General features: G+C 40.7%; 1 protein-coding gene across 3 annotated transcripts in view; it reads right to left on the bottom strand.

Annotated features, from left to right (window-relative positions):
• The window catches only part of zbbx (zinc finger, B-box domain containing), a 61845-nt gene that overhangs the window by 26733 nt on the left and 22644 nt on the right, over nt 1–12468 (bottom strand). For all 3 annotated transcript variants that reach the window (XM_072695768.1, XM_072695770.1, XM_072695769.1), the window contains exons 7-8: nt 4010–4186; nt 3679–3823 (exon numbers count right to left, since the gene is read on the bottom strand). In XM_072695768.1, the coding sequence (XP_072551869.1) occupies nt 3679–3823; nt 4010–4186 (322 nt within the window). The remainder of the gene's footprint in view (nt 1–3678; nt 3824–4009; nt 4187–12468) is intronic.

Here is a 12468-nt window from a genome sequence, read left to right as displayed (position 1 = left end):
CGGGCCTTGATGGCTACTTTATTAGGAACCCCTTTTTTGAGCTTCCACTAACTGGCCACTTTATTGGAAACCCCTTCCTTGTGCTTCCACTCACTGGCCATTTTAACAGAAACCTCTACCTTGTGCTTCCCATTCACTGGCCACTTTCTAAGAAACCCTTACCTTGTGCTTCCACTCACTGGCCACTTTACTGGAAACACCTTTCTTGTGCTTCCGCTCACTGGCCACTTCGCAAGAACTACTACGTTATGCTTTTACTTACTGGCCACTATATTGGAAACCCCTTTCTTGTGCTTCCACTCACTGGCCACTTTATTAAAACCCCTCCCTTGTGCTTCCTCACTGTACATGTAATAAGAAACACCTCTCTTGTGTTTCTACTCACTGGCCACCTAATAGGAAACAATCAACAGATGGACTACAGTCCCCAACTGTAATCCTCTGTGTTTGTGCCTGCTGCGCTCTAACTCAAGCTTGCACAGTTTCCTTCCACGCTATTAGCAGCAGTAGTCTTACAATCTGCACTCAGGCGAACTCAGCTATAGTATAATTAGCCCCTTAAACATTAAAACCTCACCACTTACAAAGGCTCAAGACATTTCTCCTAAAAGCAAGCACCTGTGCTCAGGTGCAATCAGCTTTATAATGAGAGGTTACTTCAAAACACACCTGGACCAATCACAACTTACAAACACCTGCACTGAAACAGCAGTGAGCTGATGTTGGCTAATTAGTTCTTATTCCAGAGGCTCCATCACTCCAGAGATTGGACGTTGGACATTTTTAATTTAGGGTTCTGAGGTTCTACTGGTCAGTGTTTTTCTATGGTACCTGTTTCAGCAAATGGGTGCACATAAGAGTAGCTGACTTCTCTCATTAGACAGGGTGTCTGCATATTTTTGGACGAGTAGTGTATACTGCATCAACACAATTAAAATGTGCTAAGAATGGAGCTGAGTTCATCACCTGTGTGTGTGTGTGAGAAGCACAGGCGTGATGTTATTTTAACGTGTGAACATATAATGTGCCCCCTCCCACACACACACACTGCATGTGAGTTGGAAGTGCCAATACATTCTACATGGTGGTTAATCACAGGATGTCACACAGCATGTGCTTGTTGACACTATAACACTTGTACATGATCGCATTCTAGCATGTTTTTGTTTTGTGCCTGGGTGTGTGTGTGAGTGGCAGTTCACTTTTGGTTACATGTACCTTTTTGATAGCATGTCACTTTTTCCCTTCCTGTAAACACACGTTTCAGTCATTCACTGCCTGAATGAGCACAATTACACATCTGGGTGGAGAGTGACTGTACAGTGAGTGGGGGTGCAGCAGTAGTGTAGTACAAAAAAAACTTTTCCTGCAGCAAATACTACACCTCTGACTTTGTAAACTGTTTTTTACTACATAACTACATAAACATACTATTTATACACAGTCATGTGAAGGACACCCTGTAACAAAACTTGAACAATATAGATAGATCGAGGGAATATAACTAATCACATAGAAGCTGATGAGCAATCCTATAAAAATCATTTGTAAAATGTATTTATTGGAAATGCAATTCCACCCCCACCCCCCTTGGCTGAGATAGCCTTCTATAAGTTAGCTGGTTTCCTATTACCACCAATCTACCAGTCTCCGACATCAACAAAAACTTTTTTTTCTCCACTTCTCCTTGCAGAACTCCTTCAGATGTGATATTTTAGCTCCGGTGTTGAGACAGATGGCCTCACATTTTCCCGTAAGAATTCACAGTGGATTATATGATGGAGAGCTGTCCAGGCCCTACTGCAGAAAAACAGCCCCAAACCATGACATTCTGGGTTCTTGTGCTCAAATGCTGTGTCTTGTTCAAACCCAATTGTTACTGTGTCCAAATAATTCAACATTGGATTAATTTGTCCAAAGCACATTGTTCCAGATGTTCTGGTCTTGGTCTACGTGTTAGTCTTGCCCTGATGTTTTTCTAACAGCAATGGTTTCCTTCTTGCACAACTATGATGAAAATCCAACGTCTGCAGTCTTTTTCTGATGGTAGATGCATGAACTTTGACACCTGTAGGTTCCCTGAGACTTATGTATTGCAGTCTGCTCTTGGACTGAGCTTGCTGGAACAGCCTGGCCTGGTCATGTTGGCAGTTGTTTCACTTGTGAATAATTGTGTGGATAGTGGAACAGCTTATTTCTAATTGTTCTTAAATCTTAAAAATCCCTTCCCAGAGGGCATCTACATGCATCTGCAATCTTCATTTGAAAGGCCTCAGAGAGCTTTTTGGATCTCACCAGGGTAATAACGCTCACTTCAACAATGAAGCAAACCATGATTCTAATTTTAGCCATTTATAGTAGTAATAAATGTGGATATATTCTAACTTTTTCCTCAACAACTTACCAAAAGTGCCCCAAGAAAGAACAGTTAACTGGCGAAAGGGTCATGGGCACCTAAGGCTTAATGAGGCCCCACCTCACAAGTTACAGGACTTGTTGGATCTGCTGCTAACGTCTCCATGCCAGATACCCAGGAGACCTTCAGAAGTCCTATGGAGTCCATGCCTAGTCAGATCTCTTGTGGCAGCGTGAAGGGGAACTATTCAATATTAAGCAGGGGGAGCTAATCATGTTTGTAATGTGTTTGTAACTGACTGGTGTATAAACAATACATATTGGACACATTACATATATCACTGTAACATACTGTATCAACATTTCATGATTAACAGAAAAATAGAAATGCTCCAAAAATGCAGGTAACCCCAGAACAGATCAGGGAAACATAAATACAGTAAAATGTAACAGCAATTTCTCATTTTGAAGAAAGTTGAGATCTTGTGAGCTAGTCTGAAGAACAAAGCTTGGTTCCAGATTTCTCCCAGACGCCCAGCCAACATAACGGATATGTTAAATTCCATCACCAGCATAATTAAGCACTTATTTACTTAACCAGGTGTCGGATGATAACTATAAATAATACTACCCTCCCATAAGGAGAGATCTGGAGAGTAATTAAACTGATTGAACAGAGCATTTAATTCTAATTTTAACAGGGGACTAAAACATGTATATATAAATATATGAATGAACCTAGTAAATATGAAATTGGAATTTTCTAATTTTTTTAGACATATGGTCTCACAGGTGAGTTTTGATTAACAGCTGAATGGCTCTGAACAGGATTCAGAGGGTAAAACACAAAAACGTCCCAATGCAGAGAATTGCATAGGTCCCTTTTTACCAGCTCTATTCGCTACCAAAACAGCTCTGACCCATGAAGGCCTCCACCAGACCTCTAAAGGTGTATTTCGGTATCTGGCCCCAAGATGTTGGCAGAATATCACTAAGTTGTGAGCTTCATAAGCATCAACAAGCCTTAGGGGTCCATCACCCTGTTGTCAGTTCACCTGTTGTCCTTTCATGGACCACTTCTGTTAGGCACTGACCACTGCCTACCACAAACACCCCACAAGACCTGCCTGATGTTTTGGAGATGTTCTGACCCAGCGGTCTAGCCATCACAATTTGGCTCTTGTCAAAGTGTCTCTGATTCTTATGCTTGGCATTTTTTTCTGCTTCCAACTCATTAATGTCAAGAACTGACAGTTCACTTGCTGTCTAATGTATAGTGAAAGATAATACATAAGACATGTATATATCGTATGAATGTGTTACCTGGTACCATGTGTTTTTCTGCCTGATTTCTCTCCCTCCACTCGTTCAGCGCCTGCTGGAAAGACTTAGCAGATTCCTCTTCATCAAAACAGCCGCTCAGCAGGCCTTCATCCTCTAGTTCCTCACCCTCGTTCACAAACAATATCTTAAGTGCACAAAAAAACACACACAGTTTTATGGTTATATGTATATATGCCAGTGGTCTTGATGTTTAGCTGTTGGTTTATGTCAATTGTAATGTATGTAATTTCGTGTGGCCTCACAGATGCTCTCCAGTAAAGTGTTTTCTGAAGTCTTGCTATACACACACGTCTGTCTGAACGTGGCTCACCTGTGTGCAGTGTGTTTGTGGATCATACACAGGCTGTCCTGCCAGATATGTCCTCCCTTCAGCAGGACTGACCACACTGCTGTAAGTGGACTGGCTGGACGTCGTTCTCTCTTCTCCGATCTGCTTCTGGAAACGGCTCAGAACGTCCAGGCTGCTAACCGTCGTCTGCAGCTCCGCCTGATAATGCAAGAAGGATAATTTCGGTGCTAGCTGTCATCAGTACAGGGGTTACTAGCACTAAACCTGGGGTGAGTGATGGGGGCCGGAGTCCAGCACAACTTGCTGATTTCCCCTCTTCAACAGACCTGGCAATTAACAAGTGAGTTGAATAAGGCATGCCTGACCAGGAAAAGCACAAAACTGTGACCGGAATTGCCCACCCCTGCACCATCATTGTGTTGAAGTTTCCATTAGAAATTAGAGCTTGCTGACCGGCCTCTGCAGGACACTGTTATTGGTCTTATTCAAAAGCTGCACGGACTAAACCTTGCATATCCGGAAAGCTTTTTAAAATTCTTTCTAGCACAAAGACATTTTGGCTGAAAGTTTCTTCTGGTCAAGATATATTTGGATCTATCTTTTGTGATGGGAAAGTATTTTCTAATCCATCCATCAAAATCCATCAAAAATTCATTTATAATGTACTGTACCTGTTTCCATCTACTGCAGAGCAGAGTAGAATTTGATTAGGCACAAATTGAGCTTGTTATTAAGCACAAATGTTACATTTTAAATACAAACATAAAATTAAATGCAGATAAATGCAAAAACTGACCACTGAGCAATTTTAATATAATCTGAACTATGAACATGTTTCTTATTATCTACTATGTGTATATATACACATCTGAAAACCCTATTCTCAGCATTGTCACAAGGGATTTTTAGTTTATGGCTCTTACTGGTAATGTGTATCGAAACAGCTCCACATGGACACATCACACCAGCACCCTCTTCATTGCCCTTATTAAGTGTTTGTGTTTTATTAAGGGTTTTTCAGCTCCATCCTGAAAACTAAGATTGTTTTTAAATGTTTTAAAATCATGACAGAGCAGCAGAGTTACACCGCCCAGCCATAACTTTAAAATCAGTGAATGGTTACCACCTAACCTAAAGTGGCCTCACCTGGCAACTTACAGGACTTAAAGGATCTGCTGCTAGTGTCTTGGTGCCTATAACCACAGGACACATTTAGAGGTCTTGTAAAGTTCATGCCTCGATGTGTCAGAGCTGTTTTGGCTGCTCCGAGTAAGGGAACCAACACAATATTTGGCAAACGGTTTGTTGAACCCTGTTCAAAGCTGTTCCGTATTTATGCTCTGAAAACCTTCTATAGAAAGTCGAGTCCATCTCAACTGTAGATAAGAGGTTCGACATGATGCTCAATACAGATCAGAATGAGTTTAAATATGTGGGTTAATCAGCTGTTAATTAAGACTGACATGTAAGACCAAACAAGTCTGAAAACTAAAAGCTGTTTACCAGGATATTACCATTATTATATTTACCATCAGGTTCATCCATGTGGTATTTTTTTGCACGCTGGTGTGGTTTTCAAATCACTAAAATGAGGGAAATGAGCAGCCAGACTGCATGTTAATGATAAAACCTCCTGTAAAACCTTCGGTAATCCTCTTTTATGTATGAGAGAATGTGTATGCACAATGCTTTTTCTTCTTAATGTCATGATAAAGCCGCTGCTATGAATCTGGTTCACTACGTCCCTATGATTACAGTGCTGAATTATCTTTTACCTCAATTATTTTCAGATCTGCTAACTCATGCAGGTCTACAGAACATCTGACCAAGAACTTCCATCCAACACGTCCATTTCCTCCGAAATAGTTTATGGCCTTTTATGGAGTTCTTTTTTCCAGCCTCTCTGAACACTTTACATGTACAGCTATTACAGATTTCTGTTCTGTTTCTGTTCCGTTTTCTGTCACAACAGGAGAAAAGTGTTATTTTGACCTGAACATAATTGAGATTTATGTTCTACCACCAGGCTTCCGAAGGGGTGTGCACTTTTCCCTTAAGACTAATTACTGTTCATATCCCTCGGATAATTAATCTTATGGGAAATGGGTGCATACTTTGTGTGATATAGAACATATACCTTCGTTAAGTTCGCACAAGTCAAGGCTGCCTGATTCATAATAAGCACATTTTCCCGGCTTATGTCAAAATGACTCAAAAATATATCCTGGATTAAATGTAATAATATAATAACTAGTGACCTTCTGTTCACAGCGGTGTGTCCTAAACACACTGCTGTTATTCAGAACTAGATAAACTGATGAACAGCCTGTTGGAGTTCACAGAGTTTGCTCAGGAGTTTTTTGATTGTAGATCAGTGTATTCGTCAGCTTAAAGGGCTAATGCCATAGAAAACCTATTTTTCCTAATCTTGGTGTAGTGACAAGTTTCTGCTGTTTGCAATAAACCAAACAAGAACTATTTAAATAACTTGCAACACAACACAAAATGCCACTTTTAATGACAATTGCAGACTCTTTTGCTGTTTTCACCTGCTGCAAACATGTTGCATAGCCGGACACAAGCTTCTGGCAGCATTCCTGAGAAATCTTAGGCCAATGGCCTACAGTTCACTAATATTCTTGGGTTCGCGTGCTGCAACCGTCTTCTTCAAGTCAGACAACTGAAGATCACTCCAGAATCTTCCAGGACTTCTTCTAAAACTAGGCTTGGTGGACTTTGAGGTATGCTTGGGATCATCGTCCAGTTGGAAGATCCATTGATGCTCAACCTCTGGATTTTCTGATACTTGATTAAATCCATCTCGCCCTGCGGAAGCAAAGCAGCCCCAGAGCATTACCGAGACACCGCCACGCTTCACTGTAGACAGGGTTATTTTCAGCATATGCTTCATCCTCCTTCATTCTTTCACTGATCCATAGGCCATCTCAGTGGCGTATTTCTGTGGTTTTGAGCAGACTGGAGCCAACGTTTCTTGTACTCTTGGGTGAGAAGAGATGTACATGGAGACCTTTAGCATTTAATATGTGCCTTACTGTGCAAACTGAAACTTAAACCAAATCTTGCTGCAGGTCTGTCGTTACAGCAGTTACTCAAGGGTTTCTGACCACCTGCCTCCTCAGGAATCTGGTGGCAGCCATTGATAGCTTCCTCTTTCTGACAAATCCAGGTAGTGTAGCCAGTGCTCCTTTAACTTTGAACTTCTCTGGACAACTTTCTTGACCAGCCATTTTTCTGGCATACAATCAATTGCCAGTCAACAAACCTCTAACTAGTCCAGGTATTTGATGTGTTCTCTCTAGCACAACTGATGCAGTTCATGAAGCCCTTGATTTGTCACCTGATTTGCAAACATGTGCTCTTATGAGGGATTCTATTTAGGGCTTTGAATAATTCTGATACAGCAGTCATTATTTGTATTGAATGAGGAGAAAGCACGTGTTCTGTGTTCTGTTATAGCAGTTATATTTCCACTGCTGTTATTAGGAGCGTTTTAGCCAAACAGAACAGAGCTCATTTATACACATCAGTTTTAAAGTACAATAACAACAATAACAGTTTTAAGGGATAAGGAGACGTTGGAAAACAGTTGTGTGAGAATCGATTTTGAATGTTTTTCATAAATCCACATAAATATTAGAAGTGGACTCCAAAAATAAATAAACTTATAAAAAATACAGGATATGGGCTCTTTAATGCTGCACCTGGTGAACACTGTATTGTTAATGAGCTCTCTATTCAGATACTGTTTAAGCTAATTATAGAGACGCTCATTGTCCTATTCTGTCATGCATTTCCACTCAGACCGACTCAGAAATCACAAACCAGTGCCAGAACAGCACAAGAGGAGAGCCTGCATCCACTCTGAGGAGAAAAAACAACAGAAAAGGGATGGAAGGACGAGCAGACAAAGGCCTGCATCTCTGGAGAAACAGAGCAAAAACTACAAGCAACAAAGCGCAGAGTAAATCCTGCTGTGATTAATATTTCTTTTTCCTTTTTTTTTCATTAAGGCAAATCAAACAGGATTAGAAGTGTGTGTAAACCTGCGTCAGTAGCGAGTGTGTGCTTTTTTTCCTTTTTTAATCCTGTTTCTCCGTGTCCTGCCAACCGTTCGCCCTCCTTTCCAGCAGAGCGAGAGGCTGTGCTCACTCCATTCCTCACACACTTATCTACACACACTCTAGCACGTATTGAAGTGTGTGTGTGTGTGGTGTTCCAACAGTACGCTGTATGAGTGTGTGTAACCCAACCCTGACCTTACTCATAGCAACCAAAAGATGAGCTTTGGTCTCTTTGGTTTAGTGTTTTTATTAAAAGCTGCAGTTTTAGTGGGGTTAAAAAAAAATCGAACATTCAGATGTCCCTAGATGACCACTAAATATTCATGTTCTCATCATCCTGACTGGTTAGGGAATCCATGAAGAGGCCAACAATCACTTTAAAGGAGCTATAGAGTTCAGTGGCTGAGATTTGAGTCCAAATGCAGCAGTCAACCATATGAAGAGCTCTGCACAGAACTGGCCTAGAAAACACGTCTGGAGTTTGTCAAAAAGCATCAAGCAGTGAGACCTCAGTGTGGGATGAGGTTTTTGTGGTTAGATGTGACCAAAATTAAACTGTTTGTCAAATTGCTATGCATAGCACAAAGCTAACACTGCCCTTTCCTCAACAAATACTATTCCTACAGTCAAACATGGTGGTGGTTGTATCATGCTGTGGGAATGATTTCCTCAGTGTGCACTGGGTATCTTGTTAAACCTGAAGGACAGATGGATGGACAGTGCATAATATGACTGTTTCAGTCATACTGTTTTCAGTCAACTATTTCAGTTCTGCTTAGAAATTAAAGCCTAGGAGTAACTTCACCTTTCAGCAGGAAAGTGAGCCCAATCACGTGGCCAAACAATGCAAGGGCGAATGTTCTACAGCAGCCAAGTCACAGGCCAGATCACAGTTCAATCGAGAATATGTTGCTCTGTTCAAAGATTGCGGTCCACCCTCTTCGTCCAACCAACCTGAGGAACCTGAAGCAGATCTGCAGGAAGAATGGGTGAAGATCTTCCCAAACGGTGATCAAAGCTTTGAGAAATGTAATATTCAGTTAAATTACAGTTTTTAGTGTCTAATATTTTTAAAGATCTGCTGACTAATAAATATTTTGGGGATTGAATATGTGCTTTAAGAACAGATTGGTTAGCCATAAAACTACTGTGTGGATAAATCTGTGCAAGTGTTTGTAATTCAGATAGATTTGATGACATTTAAAGGGCATTATGTATAATAAGCACAAATTAGTTAACTGCTTCTCTGTGTGTGTGTGTGTGTGTGTGTGTGTGTGTGACATATATACAGAGACATGCGGTGTGTGATTGGACGCAGTCTGGCTGACTGCAGGCATGCAGAGGATGATGAACACAAGGTCGTTCACACACAGGAACCAATGCATCCCGCAGAGCAACAGGTGCCAACACACAGAGACACAGACCGGTGTGTGTGTGTGTGTGTGTGTGTGTGTGTGTGTGTGTGTGTGTGTGTGAGCCACTGACCTGTGAAGTTACTGGTCACCTTGAATCGCATCTACAGCAGTAATCAACCCCCACACATATGTGCACAAACACACATGTTTGTTTTACTATATGTAGCGAGGACCGCACTTATTTCTGTATTACTGTAGCTGAGAAATATTACACCTAAACCAAATCTAGCTCTAACCCCAACCATACTAGCCCTAAACCTAACAATAACCATATTATCACTAAACCTAACCTTACTAACCCTAAACATTACAATAACCATACTAGCTCTACACCTAACCATAATCATACTACCCCTAAACCTAATCATACTAACCCAAAACCTAACCATACTAACCCTAAACCTAACAATAACCATACTAGCTCTACACCTAACTATAATCATACTACCCCTAAACCTAACCTTACTAAACCTAAACCTAACCATACTAACCCAAAACCTAAACATACTAACCCTAAACCTAACAATAACCATACTAGCTCTACACCTAACCATAATCATACAAACCCTAAGCCTAACCTTACTAAACCTAACCAGACTAGCCCTAAACCTAACAATAACCATATTAGCTCTACACCTAACCATAATCATACTAACCCTAAACCTAACCATACTAAACCTAACCAGACTGGCCCTAAACCTAACCATAATCATACTACCCTTAAACCTAATCATACTAACTCTAAACCTAATCATACTAACTCTAAACATAACCATACTAACCCTAAACCTAAGAATAAACATACTAGCTCTACACCTAACCATAATCATACTAACTCTAAACCTTACCTTACTAAACCTAACCATACTGGCCCTACACCTAACAATAACCATACTAGTTCTACACCTAACCATAATCATACTAACCCTAAACCTAACAATAACCATATTAACACTAAACCTAACCTTACTAAACCTAAACCTTACAATAACCATACTAGCTCTATACCTAACAATATACATATTAACACTAAACCTAATAATTCTAACCTTAAACTTAACCATAATAACCCAAAATCTAACAATAACCATATTAACACTAAACCTAACCTTACTAAACCTAAACCTAACCATATTAACCCTAAACCTAACAGTAACCATATTAACATTAAACCTAATCTTACTAAACCTCCCCCTGTCACTTCCCAGCAGGGACTCCCGCTACATGTAGCCCATACAGACCACTAGCTGCCCACTAGTGAAGCAGATTTCTCCTGGGAGCTTCCATGTAAACATACATTTATGTACATATATTAACTTGAACATTCACATTATTATTATTATTATTATTATTATTATTATTATTATTACTACAACACAGACAGGCACACAGACAGAGGCTCAATGTCAGACATATTGTACACCTACTGTATAAAAACCCACACACTCTCTACAATCTCTTACACTCACGTGCGGTGGTCTCTGATCTGGAGGGAGCTCAGCACTTGCAGCCACAGGCTCTCTCCTCCTCTCTGACTCAGGCTGCTTTATTTGCACGGAGGTTAGTCACAACAGCCCCGGACCCACATTTCTACACTAACTATGCAGTCTAATTTAATAATGATGCTGTAATACACAAAAAAAGCACCAAAGAGCGAGTCAAGGTTATCTAGCAGCCGCGTTAGCCTCAGCACAGCTAATCGCACAAGCCGATACGAGGAGACAAAATACGCCATTAAGCTTCTCATTAAAACACGATTTACAGATCTGGCTTCTAGCAAGGTGAGTGAAGAGGCCAAATGGGGCAAAAAGCACTGTAGCAACAGCTACGGCTACACAATACATATACTGATTGATCTGACAAGAGAGGTCAGTTCCTTAACCACCCAACAAACACGTCAGATTAAACACTGAGATGACAAGGAACTGAGCAAACGACCAATCATGTTCTGACTTGCAACCGGTGGAACCAAATTCATGAGTAAGAAAAGTCACTCTAGTAATTCTGGAGGTACTAGATAGGCTGTGAGCATGAGTTGCAGGTATGTGCATAACTCTTTACCGAAAGAGACGAGCTCAAATACACACTGTCTGATACTAGATTCAGATGTGTAGTTAATGTAGAACAGCTAAAAGTGTAGATTTCTTAGCTGAGAGCTATCATACGTCTAGAATTCCTGTTAGGGCGCTGTTGTAAATTCTCATTATTGTAGCGTTTACATCCCATTATTTCACATTCATGGCCCAAACCTATGTGGCTTGCTCAAGCAGCCACTGTATTATACTGGAAGTTACAATGCACATCACCATATTTTGATATTCTGAGGTGAGATGGAACAGGCACTAATATCTCTGCATTTAGGCTATGTTCACAGTGGCCTAAACTCAATCTCTGTTGTCAAGACTGACCCAGATGTATTATCAGTGTGGTAATGTTGACTAGTAGTGTTTTTTTAACTCTACTTCTCTCCTGCCACGACCTCCAGATCCACTGTAAACTCTGCTCGCTTGTCAGCATCTTAACACTTTACTGACCCTTCATCTCCTGCCTGTTCTCCTTGCTTCTACTAATCTGTATCTAATGGCCTCAGTAAATATACCAGCAGAGCTGACTAGCTCATGGATCTACATGGCTACCAGATCAGCAGAATCTAGGAGTGGACAGCATAGGTTTCCGTAAAGGTTTGGGAAGCAGCCAGCCATCAGCGGTTCACTCAAGTAGCCTAAAACTAAACACTGCCTCACTGAGCTCCACAATAAAACCACATTTCTATTCAAACTGACCCCAGTACAAACAAGAGTAAAACACACACATCTGCAAATTCACATATTTACTGACTGAGGCACCATTTCAGTTCAACATTTACGACATTTCACTTTTACGTTTTTTTTCCATTTTTACGTATAAACGTCAATCAAACCCGACATTCCACATAAATGCGCTCCTGGAAGGGAAAATGAATGACAGCAGTGAGGAAAGTTTT

The sequence above is a fragment of the Salminus brasiliensis genome, chromosome 13 (genome assembly GCF_030463535.1).
Source record: "Salminus brasiliensis chromosome 13, fSalBra1.hap2, whole genome shotgun sequence".
Lineage (NCBI taxonomy): Eukaryota > Metazoa > Chordata > Actinopteri > Characiformes > Bryconidae > Salminus > Salminus brasiliensis.
This window is presented reverse-complemented; position numbering and strand designations above follow the sequence as displayed.